Source organism: Python bivittatus, unplaced genomic scaffold (genome assembly GCF_059951505.1).
Source record: "Python bivittatus isolate LINGU-HERP-01145 unplaced genomic scaffold, Pbiv_v1 ctg000440_np1212, whole genome shotgun sequence".
Taxonomy (NCBI): Eukaryota; Metazoa; Chordata; class Lepidosauria; order Squamata; family Pythonidae; genus Python; species Python bivittatus.
In genome coordinates, this window is record NW_028277063.1 from 4937101 (window position 1) to 4960405 (window position 23305).

At 41.6% G+C, this 23305-nt stretch overlaps 1 protein-coding gene across 1 annotated transcript in view; it reads right to left on the reverse strand.

The window, feature by feature from the left end:
* The window catches only part of BRSK1 (BR serine/threonine kinase 1), a 44666-nt gene extending 24218 nt beyond the window's left edge, over nt 1–20448 (reverse strand). The window contains exons 1-3 of the mRNA XM_088142713.1: nt 20314–20448; nt 4675–4769; nt 928–1013 (exon numbers count right to left, since the gene is read on the reverse strand). Coding sequence (XP_087998839.1) covers nt 928–1013; nt 4675–4769; nt 20314–20431 — 299 coding nt within the window. The 5' untranslated portion in view covers nt 20432–20448. The remainder of the gene's footprint in view (nt 1–927; nt 1014–4674; nt 4770–20313) is intronic.
* Between the last annotated feature and the right edge of the window lie 2857 nt (nt 20449–23305).

Here is a 23305-nt window from a genome sequence, read left to right on the forward strand (position 1 = left end):
CTCTTCAGAATAGCCCCATAAGCACACACATCCTTGGCTATCACTTATCACACTTTAACTTGGTCTGCCTTCAAGAAGTAGTACCAGAACTGGCCCCATCATCAGATAGATGAGGTCACCCCCTCAGACAACACACGCTAAGGAGGTGGCCAGCTGCGATGGGAGCCTTCTGTCTGGTCTTCCTGAATATCAAGCTGTTCTTTTTTGCTCATAAATAGAGCCATGGATGCTTTACAATCTCTTCTGAGCCTGCCAAACTACTCTGTTGCAAGTATGGAAATGATACTATCCAATGGCAAATGTTGAAGCAACTCTCAGTTGCCAATCCAGCTGTTCTGTATATGGGATAGGAACATAGTATCCTCTTGTCCTTCATATCACATAGGAAAAATGTTTGGGGAAAGTCCAGAGTAGAATAGATGGCCTCAGTGGTATCTCAGGTAGGTCTGTAGCAGGAAACATTGTGGTGAAGAACTTGAGAGGGCCATTGACCATGTTGACTGGGGAAGATGGGTGGTTTAAACTGAGTTTACACATTGTGCTAATCCAGGGCTGTTTCACCATATTAATAATTAGCCTTTGCCAATTATTCACAATGCATTTTAAACCCAACCTACAGTTTTCACATTGTCCATGCTATTAGACTGTATGGTATCAGACTGTATGGTATGGTATTTATGTATTTATGTATGGAATTTATATGATTACAAGTCTGGAGTTGTAATCCCTATAGCTACATCTATGACTGGGAAGAAGGCCCAAATTTTCCACTGAATGTAGAATCCCCAGAAAGAAAATCCATGAAGAGAGATTACAATACTCCAGGTTGGAATGTGGCTAATTTCTAGAAAGCACAATTTCACCCTGGCAGGTATATGACCAGAGCCCCATTTGCAAGCGGGAGGCCATCTGCAAATAAATACCTACAAGTATTTTTTGTTCTCGTAGACATCATGAAGTTTGAGTACGTGAGGGTGTTCAATCAGCTTCAGAATGGCAATTTCCCGTTCCACCTACAATGGAAGAAAGGGGGGGAGGGGAGTATTTATATGTACAGGGATAAGAAGAATTTTCAGTTCTGTTTGTGTCCTAAGGATGCAGAGCTTGGGGCAGATGGAGACAAGGGTTCCCCCCCTCCCCCAGCTCATATTCATATGACTTACTCCCTACTACATTATTCTGCTCTTTTCTTTATATACCACTTTTTTTTCTTTTCCTGGTTTTACGATAATTCTTTGAACCAAGTCTGGCTTCGGTGTCCTGCCAGGTGAAGCATTCATCAAACTTGTGATACCGCAATACCCTGGTAGGAATAGTTACACATACCTATCACAGAACGTGTCCCCTGAAGCTCATCCTCACATCTCCCTCAGCATGGCACAAACATGGGCCAGGAACTTGTTTCCCCATGTTATGAGGACATGGCCTTCTTCTTACCTACAGCCCACAGCTGAGGCAGCTTGAAGTTGTTCAAGTTTTAAAGTCATGTTTTTTCTCTCTTCTTCACAATACAATTTTTGCAGGTGATATGCTTTTTGCATGCTTCACTGACAGTATGGTTGCTGATGCTGACAGAGGTGGGATTTCCCCAGTTTCTATTGGTCACTTTAGGCTGCTGCACCATGCCCCTTCCTTTGGTCCCTGGAAACTGCCATTCAGGGCCACTGCGTCCTGCTTGGGCTGCAGCAGAGAATAGATCCTGTCCTGTTTGCATAACGCCTGACTGGTGCTTGCCAGGTCCTACATGAGCTCCTTATAAACAGAGTTTAGCACCAGGATTGTGGCAAGGGGCAGCAACCACTTCCTTGGCAAAGAGAACTGGGAAAAGTGGGATGGCAGGTCTGCCAAAGCACCAAGGGAGCAAGAGACCAGAGGAAATCTTGTTCATGATAAGCTTACTGAGCAACAATTGAGGTTTGGAAAACTAGCACTCTTGGTCTGCTTTGCAAAAAAAGGGTTTCCCTTGCATCTCAGGGTCTTCAGGATAGGAAAGAAACGGGAGCAATTTATGCAGGCAAACTGCCTGCTCCCTAGAGAGGTCTTTTGATCAGGCAGGGTTATTGTAGCATGCTGGATCAGGTAGTGGTCTTGAATGCATCATTTAGGATTAAAAATTCATCTGGAAGTCAATCTAAATCCCATCACTGAGAGGGGGAAATGGCTGCTAAATTCCAGTGTAATTAGGAGCAGACTACTATCATTTCCTGTATGAATAGTGAATAGCCATCACAGAATTTACATGTGCAAGACAGGTAATCGTGTCTCATAAATATGATTATAAGAAAGAAGCTTGGTGTTGGGTCATCTAATCTTAGTGTGTGTAACCTGTAAAACCCTACTCAAACGTATGGGGTATTGAGATTCAGCCATGGGCTCCAGAGTAGAGCACCATGCCCAAACAGCACCCTTGGCAAATAAACAAGTCTCCCTTGATGAACAAACAGGGGCAAGAATTTTACGTGCAATAATATCTAATGCTTTTAAGCATGTCTGTAATTTTGCAATAATTCAGAATAGGTAAAAAGGATTTCCTTTCCTTTCCTTTCCTTTCCTTTCCTTTCCTTTCCTTTCCTTTCCTTTCCTTTCCTTTCCTTTCCTTTCCTTTCCTTTCCTTTCCTTTCCTTTCCTTTCCCTTTCCTTCCTCTGTTTGTCCCTATTATATTTGTAAATTAAGCAAAGCAAAGCAAAGCAAAGCAAAGGAAAGGAAAGGAAAGGAAAAAAGAAAAGAAAAGAAAAAAGAGAAAAAAGAGAAAAAAGAGAAAAAAGAGAAAAAAGAGAAAAAAGAAGAGAAAAAAGAAGAGAAAAAAGAAGAGAAAAAAGAAAAAAAGGAAAGGAAGGTGGGGGGAGAAGCTGGGTTATCTACCTACACTTGCACAAGAGGTAATACATATTTAAGGAACAATCAGATATATTAAGGAGTCACGAAGGTCATCTGGAATTACTTTGGATGATTCCATGGCCATTGAAGAAGGCTTGTTATAGGAAGGAACTTCCTTCCAGTCAGGGTTTGGCATGCGGCCCAGGAGTCTCCTTCCTAAGGTGAAGCTGGAGGGGCAACCAGATGCACTACAGATGGAAATAAAGATTCATTCCTTTGAGTCTATCATTATGCTGCTGAAAGAGGGCATCTAGTCTTTGCTCAGGGCCTCCAGGCAAGACCTTTGCCCGTCACCCACTTGTCTTTTATCAGCTTGTCAGCTTGTCCGCAAAGCACCTGCCAGGACATTAACTGGCAAATGCAGGGCTCTCAATCTGATATAAGCCCTCATATATATCTTCTTGTGGTTCATTTTGCTTTCCTGCTACTGACCATTGGATCTGGTCTTACCAAATGTCAATTGAGAGCATGCAAACATTTAGTAAGCCTCGTCTTTACTGTGCATTTTCCCAAAAGCCTTGAAAAGGGATGTAGTTGCCCAATTAAAAAAAAAAACCCAATCTGCTTTATGTTATGGCTAAAGGTATCTGGTATTTGGAGGGTCTTTTCAGTGGGGGTTTTCTCCACATCAGCACAGACTTCAGAAAGGGGGAAAACTGTACTGGTGTACATAAAAAGGCTTCCGCTGAACCACTCCAGCTCATGTGAGATTACTCAACTTTGCAGGACAAATCAAAGACCTGGACAGAGACTTGCTCTGGTGGTGAAGACTAATGACCATCTGGCCAAACAGGTCAGGGTCAGAATATCAGAGTTGTGGAAGTCTTAATTAACCCTAATCCTGTTCTGGGTTGTGCCATCCTCACTTCTCACTTAGGGACCATAAACATTCACAGCAGCGTTTCTCAACCTTGGCAACCTTAAGATGTGTGGACTTCAACTTCAGCATGCTGGTTGGGAATTCTGGGAGTTGAAGTCTACCCATCTTAAAGTTGCTGAGGCTGAGAAACACTGATTTAGAGCATCCATCTACATTTTGTGCATTCTTTGTTAGGCAGCAAAATCTTACTGCTCTTTTTCCATGAACAACGTGTAGCCACAAACATCCATAGCAAGCCATGATGATGCCAAAATGACATGTGTATCATAGATTATTGCACAGATGACACAACTGTGTACTTGAGTCATGACATTGGATGCAAGTACCTAAAAATCATGTCATCTGCATGACCTCATATCATCATTGGCCCCCCACTCCCATCCCTTACCCCAACACTGCTAATGCTGGTACTGAGAACATTTTCTGTAGTTATCCAACCGCTGCTATGCCAAAGTTACAGTACTGAGGACAGGATTTATATCACTTCAACAACAGCTAGGGGTTTGCTGTGAAGTTGCTCTAAGTAACTAGTGGGGAAGCCACCTTAGTAACATCACTTTGTGCTTCTTTCTTCAAACTTGACAGCTTGGTGAGAGACTGCCTTGCAGTACTTTTGCACATTTCCCAGTGGCTAGAAAGTGACTGGCAAATTCCTTCAGGGCGCCAATACAGACTACGAATGAATTTGATATCTCTGCTGAGGGTTTTGCTTTGATCAGACTACCCACTTCGACCTTCCCCTGGGGAGAAGGTGAAAGCCAGAGATGGGATGCGTAGAAAGCATAGCATGCAATTTATTTCTCTCTGGACTGTGGATTCAGTCCCACACCCTTTTGGTCTCCATCTTCTCCAATCTCCCTCATCCACCCTCAACCCCCACTCCCCCTGCCAACCCCAAGAAACATGATTTGCTCACCTTCATCAGTACAGACTCAGAAAGCTTTTCCCGGTTCACAATCTTAATTGCAACTTTCTGCCCTGTGATGCAGTGTACACCCAGCTTCACCAGACCTACGGAAACAAGAAAGGCACTAGAGATCTACCATAAGGCAACGTACCAAAGCTTTGTGAAATCAATTAATTCTGTCCTCTGTAATAGCACTTCCTTCAAATGTGCCTGTTTACTAGTACATGCCTGGTAAGCTTCAGAGATGAGGAACTGCATGCAGATGAAAGATGCATTGGCAGAGAAAGGACAGAGCAGAAGAAGGCTGTAGATGAACTAGAACTACCAATCTGTCCTCTTCCATTTTTCCCTCTGTCAAGCTAGTATACATTGGATTGATTTATATGACTGAAATAATCCTCAGGCATATGCATCTACTCACTCTTACAACTTATCACAATACCCATGACATAAATGGCCCTGGGCATGTGGGAAATTGAAAGAGTGGTCCCACATTCTTGGGTCACTGCCTCTGAAATTAGATAGTAACTCTAACCATAATCTCCATTTTACTTAGGGCCCTTCAAAGCTGAATTTAGCCCTGGATAGAGAGTTTGCGATAGAGAGATAACTTTTGGTGTACGGAAGAGAAGGAAACAGAGGCAGAGTTAGCTGAGAAGGTAGAGGGATAATGGAGAAGATACAAGAATGGTGGAGGGACCTCTTCTCAAATCTGCTACTTAGTCAGGGTTCCTCTGTTTGTCCCTATTATATTTGTAAATTAAGCAACTATGAAGTAATGTTGGTTATTGGCCATATTATAAATAGCAATAATGCTATATTTATAAAGCAAACCTATGTATGTGCTCCATGGGGAGTGGGTGTATATTTCCAAGTACGTGAATAATGCTTCAGTGCTATCTCATCCAGTGGGGATAAAAGCCAGGTAGCACTGCTCTTGGAACTTCTCACTGCTTGGGAAAGTGGGAGGCACTTCACACCACCACTGTTAGCTTGCAAGGAAAATGCTTATATTCTGAAATCAATCCCATTGAGAGATGACACTCCCCATTCCCATGGAAATACAGTAGCTTTTTTTCATTATTAGCCTTGTTTTCTGTGTTCCCCACTTCCCTGCCAGATGCAGAATTAGAACTGCAGCTGGACCTTTCCCTATGTTGAACCACCCTAACAGTAAGGATGACCGTTACATGTTAAAGGACCTTTCCCCCCACGTGCATCTAACCGTGGCGCAAGCATGCCTTGCCAATAACTTTTTTCTGCCCTGTCTCCATGATGCTGCCTTCATCTCATCTCCAGCTCAGACTTAAGATATCTTAGTTGATCTGGTGCAAAAATGTTTCCTCACGTATTCCAACGTTGTCCAAGAGGAGCATTAAGGTATGTTAAATCAGGCCAGTATTTTTCAAACTTGGCAACTTTAAGATGTGTGAAGTCCAACTCCCAAAATTCCCCAGCCAGCATGCTGGCTGGGGAATTCTGGGAGTTGAAATCCACACATCTTAAAGTTGCCAAGTTTGAAAAACACTGTTTTAGACTATCACCTTTTATCTGGAGAGAAGACAGCTAACTGGCAGTGGCTAGGAATAGAGGTAACAGGGGTAGGATAGATACAGGTAGTCCTCACTTAACGGCCATTCATTTAGTGACCATTTGAAGTTACAACAGTGCTGAACAAAGGGACTTACAACAGTCCTCACACTTACAACCTTTGCAGCATCCCCATGGTCATGTGATTGTGATCCAGGCGCTTGGCAACCAGCTCACATGATGGTTGCAGAGTCCCAGGGTCACGTGATCACCATTTGCAAGCAAAATAAATGGGGAACCACTTGATTCATGTAACGACTGTATAAATAGTCACTTTAGCAATGAACTTTCCAGTCCCTATTGTGGTAGTTAAGCAAGGACTACCTGTATTGGCAATGGGGGCAACTACATCAGTATAGTTTGCTGCCAGCTCAAGAATGGATGGAGAGCACTTGAACTCAGAAGTGGGGAAAGAGTCAAAGAGACTGAGAAGGTATTGAATCTGCAAGGATGCTGATTATATCTATGGAAAGACATTTACAGAGAAGGCAGTCTTTAAATTACGCTTATCAACCCAACTCCTTGCTTTTAAGAGCTCTGTAAAAGGAGAAAAATCTATTGATGTTTACATGTTATAATAATGGGACAGAACTGTGGTCCTTACATTTGGCAGCTGGGTGCTTTACATCTCTAGCAGAGAGAAAAGAGGCGATTAAAGGTGCAAAACCTTGCCCATTTAAAAAAAAAAAGTTGCAGCAGCATTATGAAGGTGGGAAAACTAGGTTCTAAACCTCATTCAGCTATGTCTCTTTCAACATTAGCCTAATTCAGTTCGTATGGTTGAAATTTAGTATGTGAATTTCACAGTATGAAGCAGAATAAGGCAGGTTTTCCTTTATGTGTGGATTTCAGCTCCCAGAATGTTTAGTTCTAGCCAACCTCTTAGAGTTGGAGTCTGTACATCTGAAGAGCCAGTAGAATAAGGAAGGCTGGTGAAGAATAAGCACAAGAAACAAGCATGCTCTGCACAGAAATGGAAGGATTTACAAATACCTACAGCTGAAGAATGGATAATGAAATTAACGGAATTGGCGGAGATGGCGAAACTGACTACTTTGATTAAAGAAAAAACTTTGGCTTTGTTTCTACTTGGAAACCACGTTTGGACTTTTTGCTTGAAACTGAAGGACATGAAACTTTAATTTTGGGCTTTGATGACTGATATTTTTTATATTTACAGAAATACTTTGTACTAGTTTTTCTTATATTTTCTATCGTTACTCTAATGTTTAAAATAATACAAAATATGTCTGTAAGAGGTGAACGCATTATATATTTGTGCCTGTACCAAAAAAAGTCAGAAGTTATCCTGTTTCTTCTTTCTCACTTCTTCCTTTTCATATTTTAAATTTCACTCCCTTTCTGATCTCTTCCTTTTTTCCACCCTTTTTTCCCTCTATTTTCCTCTATTTTACTTGTTGTTGAAATTTAATAAAGTTCTTTTTTTAAAAAAGAAACAAACATACTAAACATTTTAACTAATTTCCACAACCACCCTTGTGACAATAACAAAAATAATTACAAAGACTACCAAACATATGATGACACAAGCTTTAGTTTAATCAACCACATGAGGTACTGATAAGCCATTATTACTCCCTTACTATAAAGGAAGTTGTGAAGTAGAAACTTGAGAAAAACTTTCCCGGTCCCCTATTTTATGCATGTACTTCTCTGCCCTTGACAGGAGTCTTCAATATGGATAATGATGACCTGACATGGACAGAGAAATTTCTATCTATAGCATGATAGTAGCAATAGATCCTTCAGGCACATCAGCCATCAAACAACGTTGCAGGCACAGAGTAGCAAACACAAATGTGTGGACCAATATCATGACCACATTGACTAAGAGGAGATTTAAAATCCAAGTTCTACTCAAAAGCACAATCTCTGAGTCTGGACTGTGCTGCAAAAAACTTCTTTTAATGAGTAGGAGGATTTCTATCATTCTTACTTTAATTTAAAGCTGGCCATAGTACGATGGCAGCTAGAGATAAGTACCTTAACATTCACAAAAGAGAGATGAAATGCTGTCACATTTCTTACGTTCTCAAAAGTTATGAATGGATCTTCAATCGATTTAAATTTCCTGCCTCTTACTTCTCTTTTCAAGAAATGCAATTCTGTAAACACTTAAAGACTGAAGACATCAAGCGGATTCTATGAATTAAAGGCAGTTGTTTCCCTGAAATTACCATAAATCAGACCAAATCCTGCAGCTTTAAGATACAATTTAGCACAAAATTGGCTCCAGATATAATATCAAAATCATATTGTAAAATTGGATTGGATCCAATCCACAGGCCTTCAACCATCTCTAAACCAGTCTGCTCTTCAGCTTTAACATTTAGGTACCAACTCCACAAATAAACCCACCAGCTATTAGCCCACAATATTTTGAGCTAATCCATAAAATTAGTAGTTCTTTCTCTTTTTTATAAGTGAGATGAATACCCCACCCTTTCTCTAAGGAAGTCAAGGTGGTATATGTGATTCTATTCTCCTCTTCCCATCATTTATCCTCACAACAATCCTGTGAGGTAAATTCAGCTGAGAGAGATCATGACTCCCAGAAAAACATCCAGTGGGCTTCAAGACTGAGTGTAGATTTTAAAGCCACAATCTCTCCTAGGGTCTTTTTTTACTAAATGGATGACAAATGAGTTTTATAGAGCCTTCCAGTTAAAATATTTGGCTTGTATACCCCAAGATTTAAACTAATAAAGAAGGGGAGGACTACTGTATCTAACCAAAGATAATGCTGTCATCATGGGCTTCTTCTTGGACATATTCTCTTCTCCTATAGGAGGAAAACATGACATTTGAGGACTAGGAGGGATAATCCATATCTTTGGTCTATGACATAATCTAACACTGGCTACATCTTTAGTCAGTACTCTAAGGGAGATAGGAATCAACAATTTGTATAGGCTGTGTTCACGGTCACACAACATGAACACAGCTCCAAAAAAAGCAAATGCAATTCTAGGTTTTAAAATTGCATTTTTTTGTTCCTTTTTATTTTGTGGTTAAACCACACCTAGAACATTGTGGTCAGTTCTGGGCACCACATTTTAGGAAGGACAGTGACAAACTGGAAGGAAAACAACTTATAAGGAATAGTTGGAGACGCTGGGGATGTTTCACCTGGATAAAACTGTGGGAAGACATGACAGCTGCCTTCAAGTACCTGAAGGACTGTTGTGTAGAAGACAGGGCAGTATTCTTCCGAGTTTTTCCATAAGACAGGACAAGAAACAGTGAGTCTAAGCCACTGTTTCTCAACCTTGGCAACTTTAAGAGGTGTGGACTTCAACTCCCAGAATTCTCAGCAAAGGTCAGGCTGGTTAAGGAATGCTGAGCACTAAAGGCCGTACCTCAGGAAATTACCAAGGTTGGGAAACTTTGGACTAGATGACCTCCAAGGTCCCTTCCAACTCTTACATGGTATTTTTGGATTCTATAATTCTGAGCCAATGAAAATACGCAACTGAGCTACATTTGACCAAATTAGTCTAATTGCCTGAGTTGGCACAGCACACGTGGAATCACAGAGGGGTCAATTATGCCATGTAACCCAACCCCTGCTCAGTGTGGGAACCCAAATGAAAGTGTTCCTGATCGATGGATGCTTAGCCTCTGCTTGAATACATCCAGTGAAGAGGAGCCACCAATCTCTTCATCACGGATTCCTCTGTGAGGAAAATAAGTTTTCAGATGAATGGGACCGTTTAAATCAAATTGAAACATAAGGAATTTGCAATAGCCTTGGAGCTGGCTTGGGGCTGGCTTAGCACCTATTTTACACCAACCTGTTGTAAACCTTATCAGAACATATCCATGGCAACCCAGGAATCTGTCCTCCAGATACCAATGAAGAATGTCTTCTTCCTGGCATTTGGCACCCTAATTTGCCCCCTCCTTGTGACCTGTTTCTTCTCACTAAGACAATTGTTTCCTTTGAAGTAGACAGCAGAGGGGCAGGAAGTAACCCAAGATCTATTACTCATGAATATGCAGGCATGCATCATTTTTCCCTTCCCCTTTTCTGAAACGTATAATATCAGCACATCTCTTTTGTTTGTAGGGGTGTCTCTCACTATCCTTTTGATGGGGTCCCCTCCAGTATGTACTGTCTATATAATAAACGCTGCAATGAACTGTGATTATTTGGTTTGGGTCCTATGTTTGGATTCCACACCACTATCAAACTATTCTTCTTGTTAGGAACATTTTCCTAATGTTTTACTACCTAGAATTTACTTTCCTGAAACTTAGCACCATTGTTCTGTCCTAAATTCTGGAACAAGAGAAAACAGATCTTGAGCTTGAATAGTGTTGCCATATTTTCCCTCAATCATTTTTTTCTTAGTGCTCTCTGAACTAGCCAACCCTATTTTAGCTACCACATTTAGCTACTGTACCCACTGTGGAGTCTATGGATTCCAAAATAAAGGCCAACAGAGAATTCTAGGGGAGACAAAATGGTGGCTGTTGGCCCAAAGGAGTTTGGGTGTCATTGGGTTCCCAACCTTGAAAATAGCTGAACCCTTCAAACACAGACATGTACACATACATTTTTGCAGTCTACAAATAAGGCTGGAGAGAAATATTAGTTAAGTCAGACCAGACATTTCCTGTTTATTGGCCCTGCTCCTCTCTGCATCTCTGCCATAGATCTTGTGATTAAACTAGATCAGCATGCTGGCTGGGGAATTCTGGGAGTTGAAGTTCACATATTTTAAAGTTGCCAAGGTTGAGAAACACTGAACTAGACGTTTGTGATACAGCAGTGCAGTTTGGACATATGCTTGCACCATTCACATACGCTGCATTCACACAGCATGCTAAACTAAAATGTGGTTAGCTAATTTGTGGTTCAGTGTATCATGTGAATACTGTCACTGTGGAGTGCCTTGGAGTTAAGCTGGAGAGGGAACACTTTTCACTTCCCTCTCCATTGCTCCTTTTTGTGCAGAATCACCCCACAGACCTAGTCTGTCCCTCAACACACGGCACCTATAGTAAGTGCTCACATTGCATTTTTCCTGGGTCATCACAGATGTTCACTTCCAGGTTGTTTTGTCCATCAAGTCCAGATTTGCAAACCTACGTATTCACTCCCTGGCATCATAAAGTTCAGAGGCCTTGGACACATCCTCTATGAGTGTGTGTTGGCAGGAACCCAGACCCTTCTGGAACTGAGTCACTGTAAATCCCTATAGCAGAATTAGATAGTCCAGCACACTCTAGATATTTTGAACTAAAATTCCCCTAATCCTTGATCCTTCATCTTGGTAGATGGAGCTGATGGGAGTTGGTCCAAAACAAATGTAGGACACTAGCTTGTCCACACCTGCCCTGGTAGAAGCCTTCTTTACAAATTCTGTCCTCCCAAACTGGAGGAGGAGGGAAATGTTACAGAATAGAAGAAGCCGGGAATACAAGGTCCTAAGGAAATCATTTAGTCCCTTCAAACCTTTTTGACAGATAGACAACTGAGAAAACTCTAAATTGGCAAAGATACAGAAGGCAAGCTGATACTGTGTACATTTTCTGGACCTTTTGGCCATGCTGGTAGAACCTATCGTCCAAAACATCTGGATGGGACGAGGTTGCTTATTCCTTGGCAAAACTGAGTATACAAATAATCAGGACCTTTCTCCGTCTGTTTTTTTCAGATCTGTTCAAATAATTCCCAACCACATATCCTCCAGATGTGTCCAACTTTAATTTCCATAATCCCCAGCCATCACTGATATTGAAGTCAAATACATCAGAAAGGGAAATTTTAGGAAGGACGGTGTTCCTTTTTTTAGGAAATTTTAGGAAAAAAATTAGGAAAAAATGTAGGAAAAAGAGTTGTTCAACACAATGGGAGGTGATAAATTTGATATATAAATAAATATAAATAAATTGGAAATACTTTGACCAACCTGGTTTCCTTGTCTGCCATCACATACAACTTCTTGACATGATAGTATTTACATCCACGCACTCCATTTTTTAAAGATGTTTTATGTATGCTGATATTGCTGAGTTTCTCCCTTCAACTGTTAAAAAACTTCTGCCAGCTATACACAGAGTTATCAAACTTTTTTCCTGCTAGGCCTTTAATTGTGGCTTGGATATTGATATGGACAAAAATAATCATCTGCTAAGTACTGCAACTTAATTATGCCCCCAATAGATTCTCATTTACTGGGAAAGGAGCAGGTGAAGGTTTTAATTTGAGCTGAAGATGTCATTCAATACCCAACAGTGTTTTATGCATTGACTTGTGACACCATGAGGATATACTCCTCTTTATGGCTTTGTTTACTAACATAATGAAAGGAAAAACTATCTCATCTTAAAAATAAATTAATACAGCATGCCCAAAAGGCAACTAGAAAGCATTTCAGAAATAAATTTTATTTGTTGGTAAAACTGAATCAGTTGAAGGACACAGAATTTTACAGTAAGCCCATAAAAACAATTTTTTTCAATATTAATTTGCTAAAATCCAGCCCTCCTTTGACCTTGATGCTCAAGTTCACATCACTGAAATATAAAGAAATGGGAAGGGATGGATTTCCACACTCACTATTTATTTTCAGTCCCTTAATATATATTGCATAGATAGACAGACAGACAAACAATTGTCTAACATATCTTGCATTTGAGAAAGGAAGACAGCCAGTCATTAAGGATGCTTTAATTTGCATTCCTGTGCTGAGCAGAGGATTGAACTCAATATCCTAAACAGCCCCTTCCAGTTCTATGATTTTTATGATTCTCAGTATATCACATCTATATATCACATCAGTGCTATCAAATTAGTTAGATCAGCTCTCAGACTGTGATGGTGCTGTCTAAAATAAACAGCTCTGATAAATCATAGGAGGGCTAAAGGAAGGGCAACTGCACATAATCTAGAGCAGTGTTTCTCAACCTTGGCAACTTTAAGGTGGGTGGACTTCAACTCCCAGAATTCCCCTGGGGAATTCTGGGAGTTGAAGTCCACCCACCTTAAAGTTGTCAAGGTTGAGAAACATTGATTTAGAGACATTCTGTACACGTTGTTGTCACATGAAACCCAGCAGCCATGCCTTGCAACTTGCCAAGACTTCAGCATCATGTGTCTGCAGCAAGTGGCTCCTCTTAGCCCCAAAAATGCTGATCCCCCCAAAATTAAGCAGAGTGAGATCCAGTGAGTACTTGGATGGGACACCAGCAGGAAATTCCAGGGCTGTGGACCATCCTTGAATAAAACAGCGGCAACCCACTTCCATGCTGCTGCAAAAAAAGCTACATAAACGTTCTCATGTAATCACCAAGAGTTGAGCTCAAACTGAGGAAGAGTTTAATTCTGAATGCTTGCTGATGATCCTATTGCCTTTGTAGGCACTAGCCACAGCACAAGAGGATGGGGACAGAGGGGTTTGGGGTTTTTTTTGCTAAATATTTTTTGGGTGCACTTTTCCTTGTATCTTCAGAAGTAAACTCATTAGAACAGGCTCCCCCACCCCCCCATCTGGTGCCTTCCAAATACATTTTGGATTACGGTTCCCAGAACTCCCAGCCACTGGCATGTTGGAAGTTGGAGTCCTACCACATCCAGAAGGCAATAGGTTGGGGTAGAAGGCTTAACTCAATATTTACCTTTTATTAGGATATGTGGTCCTTGTTAGCCTTGCATATCAGCCGTTGCTTTTGGATTGGGGCAGGCTAAAAATATTGTAAAATAAAATAAATAAATAAATAGAAACCAGCTCTCATTATCCATGGTAAAGTGTCTCATGCATCAATGGGTTTTGGCACAGAGTTGTGTTTAGAGGATGCTATTGGGGGAGTTTTTGTGTATTTTCTGCATGTGCAAAAAATGGCAGATGTGCCCATTTTTCAAGGTCTCGTGATCTATGGTTTCATGTTCCGTGGTTGTTAGGTTGGAGCAGAACCCCCACAAATAATGAGGGCCACCTATATTATTAATGAAACCTGAAAAGAGAGGAAAGGGATCAAGATTCCATTAATGTAGTTTTCAATGTTTAATCAATTTAAGAAGGCTCATCTTTGTCACTCCCTTATCTTTCTGCCAAGGATCCCTTTGCAAATTCCGATCCATCGTTGTGTATTGCTGAAGGTTTTCTTTTATTGCTTATTACAGAATTGTGTTAATTAAACGGGAGGATAGCTGTTTGGTTTAAAGACCTAGAAAAACCTATTTGTCCTTCAATATATTATTAATAGTTTAAAATATATCTTATGGCGGGAGTGGGGAGAGGATCAGTAGCTTGTTGTATGACTTTTTCAACATTCATTTAGCTCTATTAAATTATATTAGTATTAAGCACTAAATTTGAACTTGTACAGGAAATTTTCTCAGGACTGAACTTGTATAGGAAATTTTCTCAGGATTACTCAAATCAAAAGAAAGTACATATTTAAATTTTGCCCATTCTTATCTTAGAGCTCCAGTGTAAGAAATGAAAGTCAGGGGTCTCCATATGATGCCTTAACACTCATGCCCATGCAGCTATATAGAAAGTATTTATTGTTTTAATGTTTGATGACATCTGTTAGTTTTACTTCCTGTATTCATTATTGGCTTATTATTGTTAATTGGATTCCTGTTAACCCTCCTGCGTTGACTTTACCTGCAGATTTAATTTCTAGGGATCCTGAGAAAGAAAGAAAACAAGCCAGAAGAATGATATTGTCAGAGTTTTCCTTGGTAGGCCAGACTGAATTAAACATGCACACAAGAATTTAGCAACTTCTGATAAGTAATTTACTGTAGAAAACTAAGAAGCCATAATGCGAGAATTCTGGTAAACGTGAGATCTATTTATAATAATCAACTATATTGTGCTGTTTCTCTCACCTACTTTACATAAAGGGCTAGAAGCAATTCTCTTTGGGGTAGGAAATATAGTTTTCATCTATCCTTTGTTTTGGTAACAGCCTGATGTAGCATTAGATACTGTAGTTTACTTTTGACCATGTGAGAACTAACTTTCACTGACTTTATCAAATGACTTTCATTTAACAGCTGGAACTGATCCTTTGGGAAATAGAATATACCACCATTTTCTGCATTTTTCTTCCCAGCATGTTTTGACAGAGCCCTTATCCCACTCTAAATCCAAATTAGACATCAATAGGCTTTCTATCACTCCATATATACAGTATTGCCTCCAATATCAGCCACAAATGATACTGAACCTCTTGAAGCTCAAAAGTTTGTAGGGATTCTATACAACTTCAGCTGGCTAACAAAGACATTGACCCTGTGAATGCCACTGAAATTATGCAGGCTGGACTTGGTTAGTTCTTGGATGGGAAACTATTGAGGAATATTAGAGCTATAAACTACACATGGAAGTAAACAAAACGCATACACACACACACACACACACACACACAGAAAAAACCATTCAGTGACAAATCTGTCCCATTACAACAAGGTTGTCTCCATGAAGTCACCAATGTTTAGTTTGAGGACATCTTTGTATCTTTAGCTTTCCACAACCATTTAGCTGGTTGTGTTGGACTATCTCCTGGGGTGATGGGAATTGAATTTCAATACATCTTGAGCTGTGTTTGGCTGGGGGTGATACTCAACACCCCCCCCCAAACATATTGCCTGCTATATGTTTCAAAGTTTCCTTTGGCAGCAGCAGTGTGTGAAATGTCATTGCGCAATACCGCACCATTTCAGCCTATGGATTGACACCCTTGCACCCATGTAAAATAAGCACATCTCTTCTGCTTTCTGAGATTTAAGTTGGAGTTTGCAGTTGAAACCTGAAGGATAACATATACACAAATAACTCAGACTAACCACATGCTAGCACCATCTCCAAAAGACAAAAATAGGGAGGAAAAAATGGATTTGTCAGAAAGAGATACAATGAAAAAATGACTATTCCTAATAGACAGAAACAGCAGTACTACATGACCTGGTATATTTTGTGAAATAATATTGGTGAGATTATTTGAAAGGCCAGATTACAGAGAAAACTAGACTTTCAGCTAGTATAAGAGGATTAGAATGGGAGCAGGGAGGTTCAGTCTGAAATCCTCCATCACCCATTGAACTCATTGGGCGATTGGGGGCTACAGTAGTCACTTTTTCTTAGCACAATCTACTTCACACAGTTGTTGCTGTGAGGAAAAAATATAGGATGACTTTATGTATGCCACCTTGAACGTCTTATCACAGAAAGGCAGGATGAAAATCAAAAGTGGTGGAATAGGATTCGTAGGACCCAGAGGTCAATTCCCCACTCAGCCTGAAGTTCATTGTTGATTTGGGCCAGTTATCATCCTGGTCTAAGATATCTTGATAGTGTTGTTGTGAAGGTAAAAATAAAGGGGTAAGGGAGAACCATGTATGCCACCTTGAGCTCCTACAAGGCAATGCTGGATATGACATATAACAAATAAATACGTCAGTAGAACAAGTCAGAACATTTTTTGTTGTTGTTCAGTCGTTAAGTTGTGTCTGACTCTTCGTGACCCCACGAGTCAAACAATATATTTACCACAAAGTTTGAAGGGGGTGAAGTTAAGACTATTTTTACTGAGTGGATTTTTTTAAATCCTTTGTATGATACTGTTTTATATTATGGCTGTGAGCCACCCTGGGATCTGGTTTTAAGATGGGTGCCCACACAAATATTTTAAATAAATAAATAAATAATAAAAGTTAAGAGTCTAAAACTATTTAGCTGTATTACTAAGTATAGAGTATAATATTTTAGAACAAATCAGTGGGCTAGGTTGGCCATTTTCCCATAGAGTAGACCCCATTCATATATCTTCTAGTAACCCTATCAAATTTAAACAAAAGTTTGAGGATGGTAGAGAAATCTCCATGTTTGATTTATAGGGCGAAAAAAATTAACATTTCCAAACATGAAGAGTGCGAGCTCATTTTGAGCTTTGTTAGTATCTCTCCAACCTAAACTTACAAATAAGAGACACGACTTAACGACTAAACAACAACAACAAGTATTATTGCTAATTTTTTCTACAGCACGTGAAACATACACACAGCTCACAACATCCATGGGAAATAACCGTAATATTGCCTTTTAAAAGATGGGCAGCATAAGCTGAGCTAGAAAGAGAGTTTGCTTTGGGATGGCACTGGGGACAGAGAATGTCAAAACCACGTCTAGCAAATAGCCCTAAGACCACCAGATTTTCCAAAGGCATATCCCCTTGCTTTGCTCCAGTATCACCATTCATGCTTTAGTTCTAGTGAAATCAAGAACTGACAACATTCTGCATGTTGTCAATATCCTGAGTGTGTTGTCAGTCCATATTTGTGGGATGCGGGCAATATGTTGGTTTGCAAGGTAATCTGTTAATTAAAGATCCTAGCTTACATAGAACAGCATAAGCATGCTCAGGATAAAACTAGGTTTTAATTGCACTTGTGATATACTGGCAAATATGCACCCAAACTCTATAATCCTTATCACTACCAGGAAATGCTGTATGTGGCATAGATATTAAAAGGCTAGTAACCTAGTCTATGCCTTCTCTAAAGTACTGAAAAGTGTTAATACAACAGTAACTAATCATGTTGAGTCCTACTGATTTCAATGGGACTGAAGTATGATTAACTTCCTTGGCATCTTGTCTATTGCAGTTTCATAACCGATAGACTTCCTAAATCCAAGATCAGCAGGCTACTAGCTGCATCTCTGCCCAGACAGCAAGCAAGAAACTTACTTAAATGATTCTAATTGCAAAAAGTGAGGCTTCCGGTTACTACTGGAATCTTTTCATAATTTTAGAACAACTTTTTCAGTGCGGCCATGCTTGCTATCGTATCATCCACAGATTCTTTTTCAAAGTTTGCAAAACGATTTCTCCATGTCCGAATGCTTCTTCATTGCACCGACAGATAGGCCATTCATCATACACTCCAGTTCCATCTGGAGAATCCCAGCTCAGCTTTGTCAGGGATTGGAAAACAAAACTAAACAGGGTCATCAAGGAGGCACTGAAATATCTACCATTGTTTAATTGCATCTCTGCTACCAACATATCCTTGATGACCTTGGGCATGTCACTTGTTTATGAGCTTCACTCATTGTCTGTCCATCTCCTTCACTACTGAACATTCTTACTCTAATAAAACTCTTTAAGTCAAGGAAATAAATGGATGGGAATCCATGCCAATATCATCAAAGTAAAATAAATCTAAGTTCTCTGTTCTCTGGATGAGGCATCCATTTGTCCTACTGTTCCTGCCTTCCCCAGTTGCCTTCCAGTTCCTGGGCTATCAGAAACAACCTGGTCTCTCCCCCCCACCCCCCACCCCCGCCCCAGGCCAAGAACAACATCCATCCATCTGCCCATTCACAGGGATATTCTTGAATCATCTTTGTATGAACTGCCTGCCGCCACAGTCAAGAAATGATTATTCAGCAAAATTGGCCATCCCTTATTCCCTGCTGCCTCCTCTGATTCTTTTACCCACCTGCTCCAGATCTTTATTATAATGATTCTGGGGAGAAAAAAATAACGACTCCCAAACACACACTCACACACTCACACATACGCAAACATATCCTGGCCCCTTCTATAGACAGGATGTCTTTTTTTTTTCCTGCCACTGCAGAAATCCACCACCCCCTTTTGAAGCCTCAAAGCTCATTCTACCCACAGACACACACAAATTAAAGGACTGGGGAGAGAGGCCTGTGGTCTGAGTTTTCCTGCATCATTGCAGAGATGGATAGATCCCCCCCCCCTCTCCAGTCTTCCCTCCAGTGCCTGACCAAGAAAGAAGACGAGGAGCTACAGAAGACAAATTTCCATAAACCCAGTCTTAGGCATTTATTTAAGCAGTCGCTCTTGTAACCAAGCCCATCGTATAAACCGCACAGTCGAATCAGCATCCCTGCAGAGTTTTAAAAAAATCCCTGTTCCATTCATACAGAGTGCTGCAGCAGGAGAAGAGGTGGTGGGGGAGAGAAATGTATAGGCCTTCCGACAACAGTTTTCGCCACCCCTAGTTTGAGTCCTCAGATCCAGACTCTCCACAGGACAGAGATGGAGATAAAACAGATCAGGATGCCAAGGTCCTCATCCCTAAGAGGTTATCTTTGTAGCGTAAATCTTGTGTGAACTGTGTTCTCCCCCTTTTTGGATTTTTCTTCCTTCCCAACCAAACCTGGCCATTGCAGCAGTTTTTTTAAAAGCAATAGCTGCACCTTCAGGCCCCAATCACCTGGCCAAGCAGGCTTCAAAGTGACCCAGCTGTAAAATCCATCACTACCTTCCTCTCTCTGTTTAAGTGGTGTGTTACACACACACACACACACACATCTCTTACAAAGATATGGAACACACATCTCTCTGTGACCATGTACACACTGTGTCTTCGAGGAATCTAACAACACTTGCGGTTAAGTAGTAATGTAGTTGTAGCCTTTTTAAAACCTATGCCTTTTTACTATTACAATGTTGTTTCTTGCAGGTTAGGAGCACCCCAAATACACCTGAACAGGGGAAACATTCAGTGCTCTTCTCTAACTCCAGCACAGACGATATTAACACTCTTTCCCTTCTCAGAGGTCCCCCACAGCACCCCCAACGTCTCCAGGGCTATTCCTCAAACCCCACCCCACATCTACCTACCCAAAAGCTGCTTGCCCTAAGCAGGGCTCCCATTTACTCCCCCTAAAGAAACTCTAGGAAAGTGAGGATACAACCTTCTCTTGACGCCTTCACCCCACAAGCCCCAACCAAATGTCCAGTGGAGCCATCTGCTCCCCCACCCTTTTAACCCCACCTTACTCTGCCATAGGATCAACAGTTCCACGCACCTACCACCTCCCCGCATTTTTTTATTCCTCCCAGTGGGCCAGATTAACCTCAACCGTTTGGTCAAACCACCCCAGATGTTCCTTTATTATCCCCCATCTTTAGATATATCCGAGCCCGAGATGAAGGCAATTTCCTCAGCTGCTGGGCTAGTCGCACCTTGCCCACCCTGTGGAACTGGCGCTCTCTTTCCAGACCCCAGTTCGAAAGCTGCCAGAGACTCACCGGTCTGCCCTTTCCCCAGAGTCTTCTCCAGCCGATAGGGCCCCACATACTGAGCGTGCTGCTGGCTCTGCTGTGACTGGTAGGGGTGGACCCCACCTGCTTCTTTGCCACCGGACATGGCTTTTGTCTGTCGCCCTTCTGAGCAACAATCAGAAACGGGGTGGTGGGGTGGGAAGGGGTACGGCGAGGCGAGGCCCCCCAGTGCCCCCCTATAGGGACAATACCGAGGCCGGCATCCTGATGGGTTTAGCGGGAGGGGGATGCTCTCGGCATCAGGAAAGGGAGGGTAGAGAAGGAAGAATGCTACAGCCCGGGTACCAGCATCATCCAGCTGGTCCAGCCAAGGATGATGCTGTGGATGAAGGATGCTCCAGGCGAGCCTCTTCTCCCGGGCTGGTCCTTCGCCTCCTCTCACTGCAATCTGAAGGGATCTCTCGAGCTCTCCCCTTACATCAGCATCCGGGCAACTGGGTGACAGACACAATCCGGGTTAACCCTTGGCGGAACAAAGGCAGCGCCTCCTCCCCAGGCAGGGGGGAAGGGGTGGGGATGAGGGGGCGGGGTTGGGATGGGGAAAGGGAGTGGGGAAAGGTTTCTGATGGGATACGTGTGGCTGCGGGGTGGGAGGGCTTAGCGAAGGATGGGAGCACAGGATGAAGAGCACGGGAAGCAAGCAGGGTACCCCGTGGCCGATTGTATGTTCCTGTTCTGGTAGGGGAATACTGCATGCATGGATGGTGTTACATGGGTGTGGGCACGGGTGTGTGCATGCACTCACACAGGGTTATGTAATGGGTTTTTGCAGGGAAGAGATGAATGCTGATTTTTAAGGGGGTGGGAGTGCTTGTGTGTTTGTCTACGTGCGTGGCAGACAGAGGGACTGCCCTTTGCAAGAAATCAGGTGTGTTCCCAGAGGCAAGGAAAAGGGAACGTGCAAGAGAGGAAGCTGCAAGATCTCTTGTTTTTTGGTTATGTCATATAAGCTCATGTATGGAAACAAACTGAGATCCAGTGTGGTGTAGTAATTAAGGCAGGGTTTCTCAACCTCAGCAACTTTAAGATGGGTGGACTTCAACTCCCAGAATTCCCCAGCCAGCCATGCTGGCTGGGGAATTCTGGGAGTTGAAGTCCACCCATCTTAAAGTTGCTGAGGTTGAGGAACCCTGGATTAAGGTGCTGGGCAAAGAGTGGGGAGACCCAGATTCTAGTCCTCCTTTAGGCATGAAAGCTTGGCCCAATCCCTCTCTCTTAGCCTAGAATAGGAAGTAAAAAACTACCTTTCTACCAATCTGCATTGGACTAGGCTGATAGATTACAGTCCGTACCCTTCAGTGAAAAGTCCTCCATCCTGTAGGGGATCAATTATTTTATAATAATAAAATGGAAGCAAAATCTGTCCCTGGTGTGTTTGGCTTGTAGTTGGTGTTTAGATCAATAGCTTACGAATTGCAGGCTCAGCTAGGTGGCTGATCCTAGCTAATTTTAGTTGGCCACAAAAGGCTAAGCAGTTAATACTTGGATGGGACACCATGAGGAAATCTAAGACTGAGGCTAGATTGAGAAGTTAAAAAAAAAAAAAATCCCAGGCACATAGGCAATAATGAACTACTTCTGCACGGTTGCCAAAAACCATCACAGACCATGAGATTACAAGACATCAAGCATGACTTGATGGAAACTTTAAAAAAAAAAAGATTTGGAGCACACAACTGTCACACAAGTGTAGCAGAATATCTGGAAAGGGTCTTATTGTTCCAGAATGGGATTCTGTCCTTAGCCAGCAAAACAGGAACATCCTCCTTACTGATTTACATTAGTTTTGTGGTAGTAACTCTCTCTGGTTTTACCTTGCAACCCAGTTGGAAACCGTTGCTGCCTCCGCCTGATTCTAATCACACTTTTTCCCTATCTTGCTTTTAGGTGGAGATCAGAGATCTCCCAGCTCTCCCTTCCAGTTGCAATGTTGGAACAGGAACGCAAACCACAGATCTTCATGGGTATATGGCAAAACAGTCTTCTTCAACCTCATCCCCTCTATCCCCTGAGATGATAACTCCGAAAATTCCCAGCCACGGGCAATGGATGAATTCCTAATGGGCTAAAAGGAACACAGGAAACAGAATGCCATTGGAACAGAGTAAACTATAATTCCTGGGAATCTTAGCCAGTTTGGGCTTGTTTGTTTACAGTGCTTCATCAGTAGCCATGTCTTTTTCCAGAGACGCAACAGATGGATTCCTGAGAAGCTTCTGAACAAAACTTCATACACAAAGCAACAAGAGTAGAGAAGGAAGCTGGGATGAACAGAGAAAATAAGTACACAATCAAACAAGAAGCAATGGCTGAATATATTGTAACATTACAAACTGTGTGTGTGCACAATGCAGACGTGGGAAAGACAGAGTGAAATGCACACTTAACGAGGAATTCATTTTCAGAATCATGCCTAAAATCAAAGGTGTTGTTGGGTGGGGTGGGCAGGGAAGTTAAATTAATAAATCTGGTCTGAGTCTCAGAAGAGATATCATTTCTGCATATCTGTAAGAGAAACATCTGTAGTTGCTTCACACATGTATATAACTTTCTACATTTTGCCTGAGGAGATCAGCCACAAAGATCATTGGGTGACGCTGAGCCACCATGTATTCTCTTCATCTGACATTATTGGTGTGATCAGTGGCAAAATTTTAACTCAGGAAGAAGTTATGCTCTCAGAGATGTGGCACCAACTGCAGGTTGCCAGTGAGGCCTTTTACGTACTGCAAAATGCATAGTCCTTCGAGGATTGGAACAAACATTGAGTCAAGCAAATGATAAATATGGAACAGCCAAATAATGATAAATGTGTATACAATATGCATTATACACATCTATGCATATCAATTGCATACACGTACTCTCCCTCTCTCTCTGAAAATAAATTCAATTTTATTTAAATATGATTTTCTGTTAACCTATCACAACAAGTATAAATACTGAGACTGAAACATAA